General features: G+C 37.2%; 1 protein-coding gene across 1 annotated transcript; it reads left to right on the forward strand.

Moving 5' to 3' along the window:
- Nucleotides 1–1,209: 1,209 nt before the first annotated feature.
- On the forward strand, nt 1,210–16,035 carry LOC103604716 (solute carrier family 7 member 13-like). Its single transcript, XM_008589290.1, has 4 exons — nt 1,210–1,894; nt 3,384–3,515; nt 12,640–13,001; nt 15,742–16,035. The coding sequence occupies exons 1-4, from the start codon at nt 1,210–1,212 to the stop codon at nt 16,033–16,035; spliced, it is 1,473 nt and encodes a 490-aa protein (XP_008587512.1).
- The last annotated feature ends 4,510 nt before the right edge of the window (nt 16,036–20,545 follow it).

The following is a 20,545-nucleotide window of genomic DNA, read 5'->3' on the forward strand; positions in this document are numbered from 1 at the left end:
TAGCTGATTTAATTTAATGAGTTAGTGTAAGTGCTAAACACAGTTCCTAGCACATAATAGATACCATATAAAAGTTAGCTATTATCACCCTGCTAAAGCTCACAGCCAGTGTATAAAAAGTATTGGTTTATATATGTCTTCTCTAGGCAGGAGCTTCTAGAGGATAAGGATCATTAATTCAACATAATTACTGTGACATGCTGTGTACCCTGAGCTGCTCCAAGGTTACACCAGTGAACAAGCCAAACACCACATTCTAGTCATCCCTGTACATGCACTGATTAGCACAGTACCCAGCATAAAGCAGATGCTCAAAGTAGTGTGTCCTAAATAATGAGTAGCTAAATATATAAGAAAAATAATGTTGATGAGATGAATCATGCCCATTTAAGAATATTGACATAGGAAGTATAAAACCCTAAATATGTGTACTAAGTGATGTGTTGTCAAAATTAAATGTAGTTTGCAATTAACTACAAAATGTTTTTAAAGTAACTTAAAGAAGCTGAAGCACCCTATATATAATGCAGAAAGTAATAAGTAGAATAACCACATTATGAAACTAACATTTATAGAGCCCTAATGTATGTTAGGAACACTACTAAGAGCTTTCTATTAGTATTTGCTTTAGAGATAAAGTACTTCATGTAATCCTATTTTTAAAAAAGCCAGATAGGGATTATCAGACCCATTTTTAAATGATAAAATTGAAAATCAGTAAGTTAAGTGACACAGATTTGCTATTAAGTGGCAGATGTGTTTGTGATTCAAAGATCTGCTAACATGTGATTCAAATCTAACAGTTTTTGTCATCCTATACAAACTTCCTCACGGTACAAACTTAAAGAATTAGTTGTTTAAGGGTCAACATTAATGAGGTTACATTTCCATAAAAGAAACCTGACTCAGCATTTTTGCCTCATTCTCAATTAGGTGCGTATGACTTGCTTAATTGTGCATACCTTTTTAAATACTTAACATGTAAGACATTTTAACTCTATTATTAAGATTTCAGTAACTAATTCAATTAACTCACAAGTTAATTTTTTTTTCTGCTAGGTACAGTAACAAAATATATTTGAGTAAGAGAAAAAGGAAAGCAAGGCAGTTAACTACAAGAAGATTGCATGAAAGCTTTCAGAAGCAGAGCAAACAGTAAAAACTGGAAATTGATGTTAATTTTTAAGATTAAGTTTCAAGTTTAAGAAAATGAAGAAGGGGGCAAATATTCAGCTTCAACGAGTCATAGGATACTTCCATGGAACAATGTTTTTATTCAGTATCATCATAGGTGCAGGTATATTTATGGCTCCTAAAGGGGTGTTAAAATACTCCTCACTAAATGTGGGGGTCTCTCTAAGTATTTGGGCTGCTTGTGCCCTGGTGTCTATGATTGCAGCTCTCAGTTATGCAGAAATGGGGACCACCTTCCCCAGAAGTGGCGCACAGTATTATTTCCTCAAAAGATCTCTCGGACCCCTTATTGCTTTCTTCTACCTCTGGATCGGCCTGTTTAGTACCCCAGCAGGACTTGCTGCACGTGGCTTGTTACTAGCAGGATATATTGCACAGCCTTTCTATCCTGGATGTTCTGTTCCTGAGATGCCAAAGAAATGTTTAGCATTGGCCATTTTGTGGTGCCTAGGAATTCTGAATGCTCGGGGAGTGAAAGAGGTGGCTTGGTTTCAGACTGTCAGTACAGTCGTGAAAATGACAGTTCTCTGCTTTGTATCCGTTACTGGAATCGTGCTGTTGGTGAGAGGAAGAAAAGAGAATTTAGCCAGGTTTGAGAAAGCTTTCGATGCCGAAGTGCCAGATGCCTTGCAGATTGCAGAAGCCTTCCTCCAAGGATTATATGCGTACTCAGGCTGGGGAATCCTTGTTCAAATAGCAGGTAAAATTAGGGTTTTTTTAAATTATAAAATCCACCGCTAGACTATAAACACACAATGATCAAGCACATTAATTGTAAGAAAGAAATACTATTGTATATTATTTTGACATGCTGTGTTTCTCTTTCACTTAATAGAAGGGTGGAAATGCAATAAGCTCTCTACAAGTGCGGCCTTCCAACTGTGGAGGGAGGAATATTTTTCAGGTTGTTTCAATTAAAACAAGTTCACATAAAACTAGAGGAGCTTAAAAACTCCATGGCAGTTGCATTTTTTTCATCAGACAAATATTTTAACAGCCTGTTTTCTAACTATAATAGACCCTAAATAGAGAAAAAGAATTAAATACAGAAAATATATAAATGAAAATAAATATTACCTGTAGCTAGTCATCTAATATGTACACACATGTGGGGATCACACTGCATGTATAACCTTATAACTTCTTATTTTACTTAAAGTACAAGGGAACTCCAAAAAGTTCATGGAAAGATCCGTACTATCTTAATTTTATTCATCCACAGACTTTTTGAAGTACCCTCGTACATAGTGAGAATTTACAAATGTTATTCAATATAAATGGTTTTTAATGAAAACACAGTAATTGGCTATTATTTAACCATCTTCCCATTGTGGGTTCCTGGAGTCATTTCTAGTTTTTCTCTTTTAAATTTTAAACATATTGCTAAAATCATCATCATCCTATAAAAACCTTTGTTGCATCTCTCATTGCTTTATTAGAAAATAATCTTGAAGTAAAATTATTAGATAAAAGATATAAATATTTAGAAATATCTTGAGAAATATTATGAATTACCTTCCAGAAAGGCTCTACAAATAATACGTTTTAGGGTGAATCTAAATTACTACCCTTGGCAATTTCTCATTCTTTGGCCACTTACATTTGTGGATATAAAATCTCGGTGTTATATCTCACTTTTTTTCCAATTACTAAGGAGGGAAAAGAGTTTCGCAAATGTTCATGACCATTTTTATCTCTTCTTTGTAGGATTTTCCCAGTTTGTTCTTTGCTTTTTAATTTTTGCTTTTTAAAATTTTTAATCCAAGGAGTTAAAAGAGCGGGAGAACCTTACCAAATGTCCTAGAATATTGTGACCAGATTAACTCAGCTATTCTAACCCTTCATTAACACATAGTTACAATTCTACCATATTGGTCATAAGGTGTGGGAAGGTTAGTTCAAGTTATGGTCTAGAGTTCAAGGTTTCTGAGCTGTTCTCTTCTCATATAAGAGGCTCCTGTGGAGTATCTCAAGGATACAGCACTGAGACTCCAGAATTTAACACAATTCTGATACTGCTAGAATCAATAATTCACCAGAGACATGGTAAACATTCAACAAAAATGATCAAATGAGCTCTTGCTTACAGACTCATTTCTTGTTCTTCTTATACATTATAGTGAGTCCACTTTCAAAGAATGAGTGGCTTATTTGTTTTTTTATTATGTTTTATTTTTTATTTTTTGCAGGGGAGCTGAAAAACCCTAGTGAAAATATTCCCAAATGTGTGATTACTGCACTTACCCTTGTGGCACTGATCTACTTATTGGTCAACATTTCCTACCTAGCAGTCTTGACTCCAAAGGAAATCATGTTCTCAGGTATGGCTACATAGAACCAGAGAGAAGATACTCTTTTTCTTTTTCTCTTGCATAAAGGGAGTCTCTAAAACAGTGGGTCTTTTTGCATACCTTAAGAGAATTATGCTAAATTGGTTCATGTCTGTGTTATTTACTTATTTAAAAGCAAAGGTTTAAAAGGTCTAAGCAATCTTTAATTTTGAATATATACTAAAAGGTAAGGTCCAGCATCAGTAATATGGAAAGCACGAAGAACTGGAAAATAAGAACCAGAATGCAATGGACTAAATAGGATGAAATAAAAATATGAGAAGATTTATCAAAATCCCTTGGGACATACTCCTTAAAGACATCATGGGTGCTCTGGGTTAACATCTGCCACCAAGAAATGTAACTGATATGCTTTGTCTGCAGGCACATCCCCAAATCTATAGAGAATGGAGAGTTTGAGTATTTAACTTTGCCTATCACTTAATTATAAATTACTGCAATATGTATTACTGCAATATATATCTATATGTGTATAACTGCAGTTTACCATAAATTTTTCAAATTTTCAGAACTTGTTTTAATCACTACCTTATAAAGAAACTGAATTTTTTGCCCTAAAAATGGGACAATTAAAAAAGTTTCAATTGAACTTATCTAAACAAATATATTAAGAAAATGTAATTTTTACACTTTACATTTCCAGTTTTCACAAGGTCCTAAAGGTAAAGGAGAATCAGTAATACGGTTTTATTAAAAAGAAAAAGAATATGAAAGAAAGTAAGGTCTATACTACATCCAAGCTTGATGCTTCTGTTATCGCAACTCTAAAATTAAATGATAATATTTTATTATTTGCTCACCTCACACGTCAGTAGTGATAATCAAATGAGAAAATATATATGAAGGTACTCTTGAAATCGAAAAGCACAGATACATTCTGCTATGGAAAGAGCATAGCTTGATGAAAATAGCCCATATATTTAGAATTGCACAATCCAATTAGAAAATTACCTTTCAGATATAGCAGTTGTGTGTATTTGATAAAAATTCAATGACTTCTTTTATTGGTTATGAATAGTCATGAGATACAAAGCTGATTGTCACCCCTCGTGCCCAAGATCTGAAGGCCAGATACATACTGGCAGCATGCCCATTACTACAAATTGTAATTGTACCCCATGTTCCCCACCCAGTTATCCCCAACCTCCCTCCCCCTACCCCTTCCCCCACTCCACTTTGTCAATGACTTTTTATTTCAATTTTTGTGTCAGTAAAATAGAGAGAAAATAGTACCCTTCATATTGTGTAGGATTATTAAATAAGTTAGAATAAGAAAAAAAACATTTTACAGAATTTACAAAATCAAGTTGTGAGAGTGATAGTTGTTGAAATACAAAGAACAAAAATACTATTTAGTGATTTTAAACATCTAAAGAGGTGTGATATTTTCCACTGAAATTAGCCCTTTGTTGATAGAAAATAAAACCTCCTTCACTTCTCAGAGTTCATAGAGCAAAAAATCAGCAAGTAGTTATCTTCATAAAAGTTTTAGAAAAAACATAATTTCATATTAGTAGGCTCAGTTTGCAGCACAGGGCAAAGCCCCACAGAACTGTCTGTCTGCTCACTGTGTTAAATTCAGTAGGAAACACATAGGTAAGACTCTCATCTTTGCTAGCCTGAGTTTGTGATCCAAATTGGAGCCAATCGACAAACCAGCTAGTTTTTAATAAGAATGCCCTTGAAATAAGAGTGTCAGAGAGGGGCTGGGTAAACTCTTCACACATCCCTGGCTGACTGGGGAACTGCATACATTCAGGAAGAAAGGGGAAAAAAAAAAAAAAAAAAGCCGAGACTCGTTAAAAGTGCCTGAAATTTGAATAGGTTTTTCAAAACACACACACACACACACACACACACACACAGATAGATTGTGAAAAAACATAAGAGGTTTCAGCATACCCTCTGCCCAAATTATTGGCTGAGTGCTAAGCTAGGCAGCCACAGTAGCAATCCCTAGGAATCCAACCCTAAATATCAAGGTTAAGGATTAGGATCTGAGCAGATAGATACATCAGAATATTCCCATCATGTGGGAGATAGGATTTTTCAGTTACAAACAAAAACAAAAACAAAACACCTCAGGAATATCAAAAAATAATAGCTGGGAAATTATAAAAATTGAAGAAATTATTAATAAATCCAAGAAACTCAATGAACCCATGAAAAACACAGAAGCAAACATAGACTTATCAAGGCCAAACTGTGAGAGTCAAAGCAAAGACAAAGAGAAAACAGCAAGAGAAATACTACTCATTATGTACAAGGAAACTACACTACAATTAACAATTAACTTATTATATATTTTAAAAAGAAGAAAAAAGAAACAAACAAATGATGGAGGCCAGATCCAGTGGAGTGACAACGTGCTAAAAGGAAAAAACTATCAACCAAGAATTTGATATAAAGTGAAGCCAGCCTTCAGAAATGAAGGCAAAATAAAGATATTACCAGATAAACAAAAACAGAGATAATTTATTGCTAGCAGAACTGCCCTATAAAAAATACTAAAGGAAATTCTTCAGGCTGAAAAAAAACTAACTTGAATCAACAGGAAAGAAGACAGACCACTAGAAATAATAAATATGTGGGTAAATATAAAAAATCTTGTATGTGTATATACACATTTCTCTTTCTGCTTTTAATTTTTAAAAAATACCAAAGATTATTTAAGTCAAGTCCTAAAACTGAGGTGCAGACTTCAAAAAACACTTGTATATAGATAGAATATATATGCCAATAATAGCACAGAGGAAAGAGGAGGAAATGGGCTATATTGGAACCAAGTTGCTATATTTTTACTGGAATTAAGAAAAAATTAACTTGAAATTGATTTTGATTAATTTAAAGGTGTATGTTGTGATTACCAGACAAACCATAAAGAAAATAACTCAAGAAATATATAAAAAATCAATAGAGAAATTAAAATTGTCCATTAAAAATATAAGTTTAACACAAGGGAATGCAGTAAAGGAAGAGCAGAGGAACAGAAGAGACATAAGACATAGAAAATAAATAGCAATATGGCAGATATAAATACAATAATATCAATACTTATATTAAATGGGAATTTACTAAACACTTCAATAATAAGGCAGAGATTGTCAGACTGGATAATCAATCCAACTATATGCTGTCTAAATGAAACACACTTTATACTCAAAACGACAACTAGGTTGAAAGTAAAAGGATGGAAAAAAATATACAGGTAAACAACTGTAAGAGAGCTAGAAACTAATATTAATAAGAGACAAATAACTTTAAGACCAAAAAATTACTAGAGACAAACAAATACATTTCATAATGATAAAAGGATCAGTACATATAACATATAACATTTATATAGCAATTATAAATGCAAACACACCCAACTACAGAGCCCCAGGATACATGAAGGCAAACTTACATGACTAAAAGTAGGAATGAACAATTCAACAATTATAATTACAGATGTCAGTACAACACTCAATAACTAGATAGACAGAAAATTAGTGAGGATATAAACGATCTGAACAGCACTATCAATCAAATTGATCTAATTGACATTTACAGAATACTTCAAACAGAAACAGAACACACATTTACTTCAAGCACAAAATACAACATTCTTTAGGATAGATGATATGCTAGGATATAAAACAAGTCTCAAATAATTAGAAAAGATTAAAATCATATAAAGTATGTTCTTCATAATGGAATCAGATTGGAAATCAACAACAGAATGGAATTTGAGAAATTCCACATTTGTAAATTAAACAACATACTTTGAATAACCCATGGATCAAAGAAGAAATCACAAGATTCTCAAGAACTGTAAAGTGTCTGAGATTTAACCCTAATTGTAAGCTCACAAGTTAGCCTGGCACTGTTTCATGGATCCTGGCAGAAGGCACAATATCAGGGATAGAGACAAAGACAAATAATTATTTTTTTATTCTAGCAATAGCAGTAGCTAGACTGTCATTTTAATGCTGGTTTCCCAAACCTCAACTCCCACAGGACATGCAAAGAAGGCCAGGTGACACTTGCACGTGACAGTAGAGGAACCGCAATCTTAAGGAACCCACATCTTTTATAATGGGAAGTAATTCTTCCTGACCTTTGCCCTGAAGAAAGACATTATCTTAATTAACCGAACAGTAAACAAACTTGCCCTTTGCTCCAGATGGAAACGCTATATCTATTTCGCATGGCTGTTCACTGTACAACATCCTTGAAAATATAGGCTAGGACAAAGTCAGTCATTGTCTCTGCTCAGTAGATGTGCAGAAATGCAAAAAATCTAGGGACAATTTTCTCCCAGTAATATCCGCCATTCATTTCTACCCCTGGCTTCTGGTGAATTTTCCTGTGAGTAAGCCACTTCATCGGCCACTCTGATAAATCTGACTCACAGAGGCTATACCAAATATATTCATTTTTGTCTCACACAGCATCTAATTAAGGCTACTATTAACAAGATTCCAAGAGGCAGGATGAGGCAGTATTGACCTCAAACATGCCACACACACACACACCAACCAAATGAAAAAAAAAAAAAAAAAGTCCTGTAAACTATTAGGATCTACTTTAGAAAAGTAGACAGACAGCTTTCTTCTTAAGTGTCTAAATTAACCTTTCTATTTAACCTGAGACATTAATTCAGATACAACAGGGTGTATTAGTAACTGCACAGACTCTGCCTTGGCCTGCAAGAAGGAAGTCTAGGGTGATTCTATCATCCATAATAACCCTAGCCAGTAATGCCTTCCAGGAATGAAATAATGTCATTGATCACTTTACCTAAATTTAGGAATAAATTTCATACCGTGTTTTCTAATTAGATGACTCCCATTGTAGGAGAAACTGCTCATAGACAGCTATCCCTCTGGGAAGCTCCCCTAAGAAAGCAAAATAGTTTATTTTAGAGGCATCACTACAATCACCTGAGGGGTTACATGATCTACTGGTGATGTCTACTGAAATACTTGAAGGTGTCTTATGACCATCCCTAAGGTAAAGTCATTGTGTTTTTAGAAAGCACGCAAGTTAATTATGGTTATAGATCCCCAAAGGTAGAGAATTTATGACTGCTTGCTACAGAGATAACAATTCAACCTGTTGATTTGGCCCCCACTCACGGATGCTAATCTGTGAGTCAGCCAATACAAAAGACCAAATAGAACGTCCAAGTGAAGCACATACTGTCTGTAATACACAAAGGGTACTGGGCCTGCTCTCAGGTAGTAGGGGATCAAAGGGACAGTAGCTTTTTCTTGCCTACCACAGGGATTGAATGTTGTGAATCCACCCTCACATTCCCAAGAAACTTTACTTGGCAAGCAGTATGCTAAATTTTGTTGGGGTCCAACAGTCTGTTAATGGAGGTTTGATAATACCACTTCAGGTCTTTTGAGACTGAGGCTTCTGTCTTATCAACCAACATGACATCATCTGTACAGTACACTTTGGATATTAGAGGGCAGAGGCACCCTTGCAAAATCTTGACCTCCAACTGCTGGCAAATAGCGGGGGACTTTAGGAATCCCCTGGCAAATACTGCAAAAGTATATGAGGCCTTGGCACATGAATGTGAATTAGTCTTGGTCTCAGGTGTCAGTGGGTTAGAAAAGAAGTCTTGGCAATGTCCAAGACAGTGTGCCAAGTGACATCAAGCAATGGTTGCAGTTACAGCTGCAATGTCTGGAACAGAGGGGCTATTCCAGAACAACAACTGAATTCAGCTGGCAATAATTCACTGTAAATCTCTACTTCCCAGTAGCTTTTATCACTGGCCATGTAATAACATTTGTACTGAGATACTTGCATCTTTAACTATTCCCTCTGCCTATAAGTCCTGAATCAAGTCTGTGATTTATCGTTCTACTCCTGAGAACTATACTGTTTTTGTTGAACTACACAAGGGGGGAGAAGGAGGTGGATTTGGGAAGAACTTAATGTCCCACTAGCACTTCTCTACCTGCATCTCTACCTGAACAGGAGAATCCCTCTGGACTTTTTGATACATTCAGCAGGAGAAGCCACAAGATAGATAGATAGATAAATAGGTAGATAGACAGACAGACAGATAGATGGAAATAAATAGATAAATATAGTATATTAAGTTGGCCCAATGGGCTATATCTGCAATGGAACTTCTTTGAATAGAGGTCTTCCCTTCTCCAGTGTGAATTCCAACCCACTGAAACGTTATCAGCTGAACCTAGCCCTCCACACCACAAAGCTGGGTTTGTCAATTGTTATAGGTCTTGTATACCTATATCCAACAACCTTCCACATATATCCAACAAATTCCACAGAATTTCCCAATATGCTTCAGTGAGTATAGCCTTCAGGATAGGTAGACCTCAGTCACACCACAATCATCTTTCTCCTCAAAGTGCCTGAAGTTAGGGGAGGGAGGTCATGGAGAGAGAGTGGCTTTGTGCCAGGATTTGAGACACTTTTTTTATATATATTATTACAAGCAACTCAGCAGTGCACTCTGCTCAACCAAAAGAATCTCCAATGTTTATAACCCACCCAAAGCTCCATATCCCCCTTGCTGATGCCACTAATTCTGCCTTTGGAGAATCTGACTCTATAGTTACAGCCACATGGCCTTTCAGATAGGACTGTGGGGCTTCTTACCCCATTGTCATGATAACATGCCTTTCTCCTCTCACTTAGAGGAGAGTAACTAACAATCAGTGCAGCATTTAGGTAGCATGTTTCAATTCTATGGCCCACCATTCAACACCTAAACATTCATTAACGGATAAGACAGTGAGGGACCCTTACCCTTCCTCACCCATCTGCTACTTGGGTGAAAGCATTCAACTTCAAGATCTCAGGAATTATTTTAATATACCCTAATCCAGTCTTCAAAGCCCTCATACTTTCTTTTCCAGAAAGCCTGGTTTTGTTATAACCCCATTCCAGTCATCAAAATTGTCACAAACTGGGAAGTGTCTGAGATACATTTTACCATGCTTGCAAGCTAACAAGTTAGCCTGCCACAGTTTTGTAGATATTGGAAGAAGACACAATACTCCTGGCTCAGACACAAAGGACAGGTAGTAGTCATAACAAAGCAGAAGCCAGAGTGTCATCATTTTTGTGCCAGGTCCCTGAGTCCCAATTCCCATAAGTGACACAAAGAGGCTTAGAAATTTCTACATGTGCAGTGTGTTGCATTATAGGAGAGAAACTGCAAGCTTAGGGAACCTGAAACTTTTTATAATGCTCAGTAAGCCTGCCAAATTTAGCTACAAATAAAACAAAATGAGATATTTTATTATCCTGTACAGTAAGTAAACCTGACTTTTGCTCCAGAGGGAGACACTATCTCTGTATTCTAAGGATTTTCTCTACACAAACATCATTGAAATGCTAGTCTGGAACAAAGGAATTCAATGCCTCAGCTCTCAAGATTTGCAGAGGCATGAGAAACCCATGCAGACTTGCCTTTCTGCAAAGGCAAATTTTATTTTATCTTAGACTCTTTTTTAAAAAAATTATTTATTATTATTATTATTGTCTTACATTCTAAGATGTTGTTGCAGAGCACTTAGTGGGGAGGGGGAACGGGTAGGGGACAGGGTGGGAGGAGTGGGAAAGAGGTGGGTTGTGATCAAGGCCTATGGCATGCCCCTCATCTGGCAGGGGAGACGGGGGGTGGGGGGCTGTGGCTCGGTTGTTGCTGGGCTGGATGCTGATGTAATGGGGTTGGGAGCACAGCAGGGGCCCTCGGTCCCCCACCACTCTGGTTCAGGAGCCTGGGGCATTTCCAGCAGTGGCTCGGTGGTTTTCACTGCGCCAAAAACAAATTTTAAAATGTTTTTAACTGAATGCAAATGAAAACACCATATCAAAACAGACACAATTCAGCTAAAGCAATGCTTAGCAGGAAATTTATTGATTTGAGTGTTAATTTTTAAAAGGAAGAACATCCAAAATTGATCATCTAAGATTCTACCTTAAAAAGACAGAAAAAGAATAAAAATGAAAATTCAAGATATATGGAAGGAAGGAAATAACAGAGATCAGGGCAAAAGCAATGAGATAGAAATCAAAAAAACAATAGAGAAAATCCATGAAAACAAAAGTTTGTTCTTTCGAAAGATAAAAGATATATGCACACACACACATATATAGATATATACATATATTTTCTATATATACATATATCTATATATATGTTTTTAATATATATTTTAACTTTTAGCTAGCCCAAACGATAAAAAAAAGACAACACACAAATTACCAAAGTTGAGATTGAAATAGGGACATCAAAATGATCCTACAAGTATTAAAGGTTTATAATAGAATACGCTGAACAACTTTATACCAACAAATCAGAAAACTTATATGAAATGGACAAATTCTTAGAAAAATGCAAATTCACAAAACTTCCTCAAGGAGAAATAGATTTATATAAAGAAAACAAATTAACTTAGTAATTTAAAATTTTCCCACAAATTCAATCCAGGGTCCCCAATGCTTTTACTGATGAATTGTTTCAAACACGTAAGAAAGAAATGACATGCTCCTACACAAACTCAGAAAGTAGAAAAGGAAGGAACACTTCCCATCATATTTTATGGGACCAGTATTAACCTGATACAAAAGCCAGAATAATTCTTTTCACAAAGAAAGAAAATTACATATAAATATTCCTCATAAACACCAATGCAACAAACCTTAAAAACATTATTAAACTGAGTCCAGCAACATATAAAAAAGATTATATACCACGAACGAGTGAGATTTATCCCTGAATTAAGGTTGCTTTAACGTCAAAAATCAATTAATGTTTTGCACTATACTAATATATTAAGGACAAAAATCACATTACAATCATATGAGATTCATAAAAAGCATCCGACAAAATCCAACATTCATTCATGATACAAACAAAAAAAATATCAAAAAGAAGCAGAAATAGAAGTGAACTTTCCCATTTTGAGAAAGGACAGCTACAAAAAGCCTACTGATATCAGCCCTTCGTCTTCTCTAGAACTATAGTACTTATCCTTCTGAACAATCTATACAGTATAAATTTTACATCCATTATATAATTAGTGGCTTTTCTAATTTTTTTTTTCTTTTACAGATGCTGTTGCTGTCACCTGGGTAGACAGAGTATTCCCTTCCATGCAATGGGCCATTTCCATTGGTGTTGCTTCCTCCATATTTAGCTCCCTCAATTGTACTCTACTTGCAGCATCAAGGGTATTGTATATTGCAAGCCAGGAAGGTCAGCTACCTTTGATCCTCTCGACTCTTAATAGTCACTCCTGTCCAGCTGTAGCTGTGATTCATACACTCATCTTTGCCTCTCTTGTAATTATTCCTTCAGACTTAATCCTTTTAATAAACTATGTGGGATTCACAAACTGGATTCAACTTGGGCTAATGATGATGGGTTTACTTAAACTGAGATTCCAGGAGCCCAACCTACCCAGACCTTATAAGGTAAATCAAACTTCACCCTCCCCTGCCCACCAAAAAAATATCCTTCATCTTTCTAAAGGTCATTTTGTACTTTTAATACTCTTTTCTCATATCTACATGTGATATCTTTTCGGACCATTGTGAGCCCCTTTTAGAAATATTTGATCTAGACTATAAATTTTCTGTTTATTGGTCCATAAGCTTCTTAGAACATTTCCAATTTGAAATTGCAGGAGAGAACGTGCCAGCCTGGTCTTTGTTAAAAAAGGCAGAGGATCCTTAGGATCTCTTTATATTATAGCAAATACTACTAGTGAAATTAGAGTCACAAAGAGATCATATGTAGGGTGTATTGTGTTTGCACTAGATCTCCATGGAAGAGATCAACCAAGTCCAGGATAAAAAATTATTTGAGTGCTGTCTTAAGGGCATTACCTCAGATCACCTCCTAGAGGACCTGGGCTTGCCTAGTATTTCTCAAGCTTCTCAGTTCAAATGTCTATCAATTCATAAGCCTCTGCCTTTAATGGTCAATATAGAAGAGCCACATTCTAGATATACATGACAGAGTGTAATCTCAAATGCATTTATCTTTCAAAAGTTTACCTCAGAGCGCTGGCTGATTAGCTCAGTTGGTTAGAGCGCAGTGTTGTTTTTTTTTTTCCTTTTTGTCTTTTTTACTGACCGGTAACGGGATCGCAACCCTCGGTGTTGCGTCCGCACCGTGCTCAGCCAGTGAGCGGGAACCGGTCTCCACATGGGACCCGAACCCTCGGCGGGAGCACCGCAGCGCTCCCAAGCGGCGCACTCTCCAGTGCGCCACCGGGCCGGCCCGAGTGCAGTGTTTTAACACCAAGGTCAAGGGTTCAGATCCCTATACCAGCCAGCCACAAAAAAAAAAAAATTACCTCTGAGGCAGAATATGTAAGGAGAATTGCCTGAGAGATAAATGTGTTGATTCCTTAAACTACTATAACACCTCTCTGTATTAATTACATCTGAAATGCTTCATATAAGCCCATGGAACTATTTTTTTCTTCTAACTATCGGCTATAGCCCATCCACCTGTACTGTGAATTTAACCAAAATATTGCATTTAACCAAACAACCTCCAGCAACTCATTCTGTACTCACTGCAAGGAGATTAAATGATATATTTTTACACTATGCAACAATCTCTCTATATGTAGACCCACTGAAGAAAATTTTTTCTAATATCTGCACCGGGAATATTTGTGTTTCTTGGCAGTTTTTTTTTTTTTTTTTTTTTTTTTTACATATACCTGGACTTTTTTAAGATCATGCTTCGCTTTTCATATAGGCCTCTAGAAAGCTTAAAGCTAAATTAGTGGTTAGTCACTAACTTGTTAATAGGGCATATGGCAAGCATTCTAAAAAGTATATATAAAGCATATATTATTTCTATGTCCATAACTTCTTTGAAATAAGGTAGATTACAAACAATTCTTGTTTTATCAATGAATCATATTCTAAAAGCAGTCAAAGGGTTCCTTTTATTATCTACCTTGTAAGGCAAAAGGAAGTAGGTGAATATCCACAGGAATGCCTCGGCAGTACAGAAAGTTTCAGGAGGGTGTTAGAAGGTTAAAGAGAGAGGGAGGGAGGGGGAGAGAAGTGTGTGTGTGTGTGTGTGTGTGTGAGAGAGAGAGAGAGAGAGAGAGAGAGAAACATAGTTTATGGCTCAGATTTTCAAACTTGTGTAGAAAAGAATAATTTGGGGGTGTCTTTTATAAGTGCAAATTACTGTATCCCAATTGGGATTCTAATTCCTAGGATGAGGATCAGAAACTCACATTTTAAAATGTCTTCCTGGCGTTTTTCATTACAAATTTCCATACACTGCACTTTGAGAAGCACTAGCTTATGACTTTCTATTACCTTCTTAGTTGAAAAGACTAAAGAAGAAAAATAATTTTGCATCCAAGTCATTCAGTGATCCAATACATATGTACTAAGCAACTGCTGTGTGGGAGACACTAGTCTAAACACTCAAGAATATGTACATAAATCAGCCATTAATCCAGCCATTAATAACTTCCGAGTCTAATAGGCAAGAGGAGAGTATTACACAGACAGAGTAATACAAGCAAAATCAATAACATTTCATTATTGAGCATTTACTGCTTGCAAGTACTATATATATTATGTATAATATTAAAGAATCCATATATATAAGTGTATATATAATTAAATCGACTAAAGCATATATAAATGTGTACTTATATTCTTTAATTATCCAAACTACTTTGAAAGACAGGCATTGGTAAGCCTTATTTTAAGGGAATAGTGAGGATCAGGGAAAGTGAATCCAAACTCTATTATCGTTCTGTGTACAAAAAGTGTCTTATACACAGAGAATAAAAAAGGTTAAGGTACAAAAAATAAAATGTTGGAAAAATTTTATAGCTAAAATGTGCTTTATTCTAATAGTATGGAATATTTCAGAATGTCTTCATCTAAAAGATTTGAGTGAGCAGGTGGCATAGATGATGAAAGTTTAGGGGTCCAGCAAAATGATGGAACGATTAAGTAAGTCTTCAGTGCTGCTTTTTCACACTCCTACAGATATCCTCAGAAGATTGTTTTCTCTTATATCAAACTGAGAAACTTGTAAATAGTTTTTATCCTTTAAACAAACACAGTATTGAAGAAATGCTTGTAGATTTTTTTAAAATCTTATGCATTATTATTTTTTATAACTTACAAGTTCAATCTAATACTAATTTGTTTTTCTTCTCAGGTGCGTTTGCCGTTTATATTTGGAAGCATGGCCATGTCTTTGTTCTTAGTTTTGACACCTATGATCAAATCTCCTAAAATGCACTATTTCTATGTTCTTCTTTTTATTCTCAGTGGACTTTTGTTTTATCTGCCTTTTGTTCACCTTAATTTAGATTCTACATATTTCAACAAGATAACTTGCTTTTTACAACTGCTATTGAATGTTTCACCCACTGATGACATTAATGAATGTATTTCAGCAGAAGAAACATTACAGAAAAATCCACCTGAAATTGCAGCCAAAAAAGTATAAATTATGCATATTTGGCAAGCGATTGATTTATTAAAAGCATCTTTCTTCTTCAACTAGTGTAATTTTCTTTATGTGTATGTTTACACTTGGAACATATGTAAAACACAAGCACAAGAAATGTAATAACCAAAATATTTACATTTTAACTCTCCTTGTCATTGAAGCCCACCTTCCTGAGTGAAGCATGCTGAATCAAATCCCCCAAGATTGGGGTAGATGTCTCTTTCTTGTGAGCTATAGCTTCTGAACTTATTATATCATAGTCCATACACTTTTTTTTTTTTGTCTTCACACAAAAAAGCAAATTTATTGGCTCAAATAAATGAAAGTTATGGAGTTGAATATCAGCTTGATCTAGTGGCTTACCAGTCACCAAGACTCTGGCTTATTTCTGCCTTTCTGATTGAGTTGTCCACTTTATCTTCAGCCTAAGGATGCCTCTCTCATGATCAACAGATGGGTTTCAGGACAGCTGGCCTCAATCCTGCACATGTTCCTGAAGCCGCTTCTGTTGCCACAAGTTGAGACATTGATTGCAGCTGAATACAAATCAGCTTCTCTGAACCCAACCAGAAACTAAAGGCTGTTTAAAAGGGATGAGGTGGGGATTGACAACAGGAAATCAGTTGCTGAAAAAACAAACAATACCCATCACAGAATTTATGTGAGTACAAAAACTATAAATGGAGAAATCCAGCCGGTTTGCAACAAAAAAAAACACAACAGAGCAACACAGCTTAGACATATAGTGCAGAGCATTTGGGTGAAGATACATAACTGTTGAATTAAGAACTTCCTATAGCACCAGTCTCAGTAGGGCCCACACCTATTAAGTAAGGTGAACACGCATTTCAGCTAGTACAGTGTAGGACCAGTTCGTGCCTGTTACACTCCTTTCACATTTAAAAGATATCCAGTTTTATGGCAAATTATACGATCATCTTATTGTTATGAACCTACATTTTTTAATCTTTTTTTTACTGAATCAAAATCAATATCACTAGCATATATATTGTTACAAATTGTAATTATTCTTTATGCCCCTTGTGAACCTCTCCCCTTCCCCCATTCCCTCCCCCTCCCCCCTCTAATTGCCCTAGATTTCTTCTCTCCTTCTGAAAGAGTAATAGTTACTCTGTTAACTTGTTGCCTAGATGATCTGTCCAATGCTGAGAGATGTGATCAGGTACCCCAATATTATCATAGAGCAGATGCTTCTTCTGTCACTCTGAAATGGGTTTTGTCGAAAGAGACATCCTCTTCTTTTCTTTTTCTCTGCTGGTGACGCTTCTTGTGTGAATGCACTCCAGTGGTTGGAAGACCATCTGCGTGGTGGCTGTGGCATCTAGCCGCTTTTGCAGCAGCCATGGTTATTATGGTGGCTGTGATGGGCCACCCATATGGATGTGCTGTTTATGGCATTCTCCTTGGCACTGACAGTATGCCTGGTTGTGGGGTGTGTTTCGTCCCCTTCTCCATGCCTCTGGTCCCTGGGCAGGCCCCAAGGTGCTGACGCCATGTGCCTGGTTGTGGGAGAGGGGTCCGGTCCCCTTCTCCATGTCCTAGGTCCCTGGGCAGGCCCTGGGATACTGGTGCAGTGTGCCTGGTTGTGGGAGGAGGGTCCGGTCCCCTTCTCCATATGTCGGGTACCCAGGTGGGCCCCAAGGTTCTGGCGTTTTGTGCCTGGTGTGGGAAGAGAGTCCAGTCCCCTTCCACATGTCTCTGAGCCAGATGGGCCCCAAGGTGCTGGCACAGTATCCCTGGTTGTGGGAGAGAGGTTGAGTCCTCTTCTCCTTGCCTCGGGTCCCTGGGAGGGCCCCGAGGTACTGGCATGGTGTACCTTGTTGTGGGAGGAGGGTCTGGTCCCCTTCTCCATGCCCTGGGTCCCTGGGTGGGCTCCGAGGTGCTGGCATGTTGTGCCTGGTTGTGGGAGGGAGATTCAGTCCCCGACTCCATACCCTGGGTCCCTGGGTAGGCCCCAAGGCTCTGGCTCACTGTGCCTGGTTGTGGGAGGGTGGTCCAGTCCCCTTCTCCATGCCCTGGGTCCCTGGGTGGGTCCCGAGGTGCTGGCATGGTGTGCCTGGTTGTGGGAGAGAGGTCCGGTTCCCTTCTCCATGCCCTGGGACCATGGGCAGGCCCCGAGGCGCTGGCTTGGTGTGCCTTGTTGTGGGAGTGAGGTCTGATCCCCTCCTCCTTGCCCCGGGTCCCTGGGTGGGCTCCAAGCTGCTGGCATGTTGTGCCTGATTATGGGACAGAGGTCCAGTCCACTTCTCCATGACCCAGGTCCCCGGGTGGGCCCTGAAGCGCTGGCTCAGTGTGCCTGGTTGTGGGAGGGTGGTCCAGTCCCCTTCTCCATGCCTCCAGTGTCCAGGCAGGCCCTGAGGCACTGGTGCAGTGTGCCTGGTTGTGGGAGAGAGGTCCAGTCCCCTTCTCTATGCCCTGGGTCCCTGAGTGGACTCCTAGTTGCTGGCATGTTGTGCCTGGTTGTGGGAGGGAGGTCCAGTCCCCTATAATGTTTTATTTTTTTATTGACAAATAAAATTATATGTTTATCATATACAACATGATGTTTTAAAATATGCATACATTGTGAAATGGCTAAATTGAGCTAGTTAACATATACATTACTTCACATAGTCATCATTTTTGTGGTAAGAACACTTAAAATTTACTCTTAGCATTTTTCAAGAATATAATATATTATTTTTTATATAGTCTCCATGTTGTACAATATATCTCTTAAACTTATTCCTCCTATCTAACTGAAACTTTGGATCTTTTGATCAACATTTCCCCAACACCAGCCCCATCTCCACCACCACCACCCCAGCCCCTGGTAACTGTCATTTTACTCTACTTCTATGAGTTCAACATCTTTTAGATTTCACATATAAGTGAGATCATGCAGTATTTGTTTTTCTGTGCCTGCCTTATTTAACTTAGCTTAATGTCCTCCAGGTTCATCCATGTTGTCACAAATGACAAGATTTCCTTCATTTTCAAGGCTGAATAGTATTCCATTGTGTATATACACCACATTTTTTTAATCTATTCATCTGTTGATAGACACTTACGTTGATTCCATTTCTTGGCTATTGTGAATAATACTACAGTGAGCTTGGGAGTGCAGATAGAAAGTCTAGTTCTATTTTTATTTTTTGAAGAACTTCCATAATGTTTTTTATAACGGCTGTACTAATTTACATTCTCACCAACAGTGTGCAAGAGTTCCCTTTTCTCCATAGTCTTGCCAACACTTGCTATCCTTTGTCCTTTTGATAATAGCCATTCTAACAAGTGTGAGAGGCTGTCTCATTGTGGTTTTAATTTGCATTTCCCTGATGATTAGTGATGTTGTGCACACACACTTTTTTAATTGTCTAACTAGTGGCTTTTTTTCCTCCAAAGATGGTGAGCTCCTCTAAAGGAGGGCTCATTGCTTATTCATCTTTGTATTCTCAGCCCCAGGACAGTATGAGTGTAATATATATACATATCCAAGAAAATAATGCCCAAATACAAAAATGAATGAGCCAATGAATGAATGAATGGTAAGGGGAAAGCTGCATAGGTACCATCTCCCTTAATACTCTACCTAGCTTGGATTCTTGGGAGCATCTAGCACCTCAGAAATATCCCATTATTGACTGAAGCTTTATGTTTTGGCATGACTGAGGCTGGAATGCTATATGCAGTTAATACCAAAAGAAAAGTCTACACTAGCTTTCACCTATTATTCATTCTTTTTCACACCTTATTTGACCTTTCTAAAGGTGTTTTATCAATATTATCCTATTAGTGTCAACATATATGGATTCATTTGTATTTATCAAACTATGCAATGCTAACCAGACACTATTTCTAAGGATAATGAGAAGCCACTTTTAGAAAGAGCATTGAAAGTATTAATAAAAGACAAAAGTAAAATCCTTGAGAAGGCAAATGGGTATTAGAGGCCCTAGGTTGAGAAAAACTGTGGACAACTGAGAATAAAATTGGATCTAGCATATATTCTAAGACTAACGTACTATAGGAAAAATACACAAAGAGGCTTGTGCTTACTGTGTATGACTAATAAATCAGAGCCCATCTCTTCCTTTCAAATGTCTCAATTATATTTTTGGCAAAATGTACATGGCAAAGAAGTTTGCAAATAGCAGGTTTCTGAAGGGCAGATATCCCTTCTAGAATCCAGGCCTCTAAGTTAAAATTTTTATATTTTGTGTCCTAATATGTGATCTATCCTGGAGAATGATCCATGTGCTGATGAGAAGAAAGAATATTCTGAGGTTGTTGGATGGAATGTTCCGTAGATATCTGCCAAGTCCAATTGGTCTAGAGTATTGTTAAGATCTTGTGTTTCTCTGCTAATTCTTTGCCTAGATGATCTGTCCAATATTGACAGTGGGCTGTTCAGGTCCCCGGCTATTATGGTATTAGTGTCTATTTCCTTTTTTAGGTCTAATAGAGTTGGTTTTATAAATCTGGGTGCTCCAACATTGGGTGCATA

Source organism: Galeopterus variegatus, unplaced genomic scaffold, assembly GCF_000696425.1.
Source record: "Galeopterus variegatus unplaced genomic scaffold, G_variegatus-3.0.2 Scaffold5361, whole genome shotgun sequence".
NCBI classification, from domain to species: domain Eukaryota; kingdom Metazoa; phylum Chordata; class Mammalia; order Dermoptera; family Cynocephalidae; genus Galeopterus; species Galeopterus variegatus.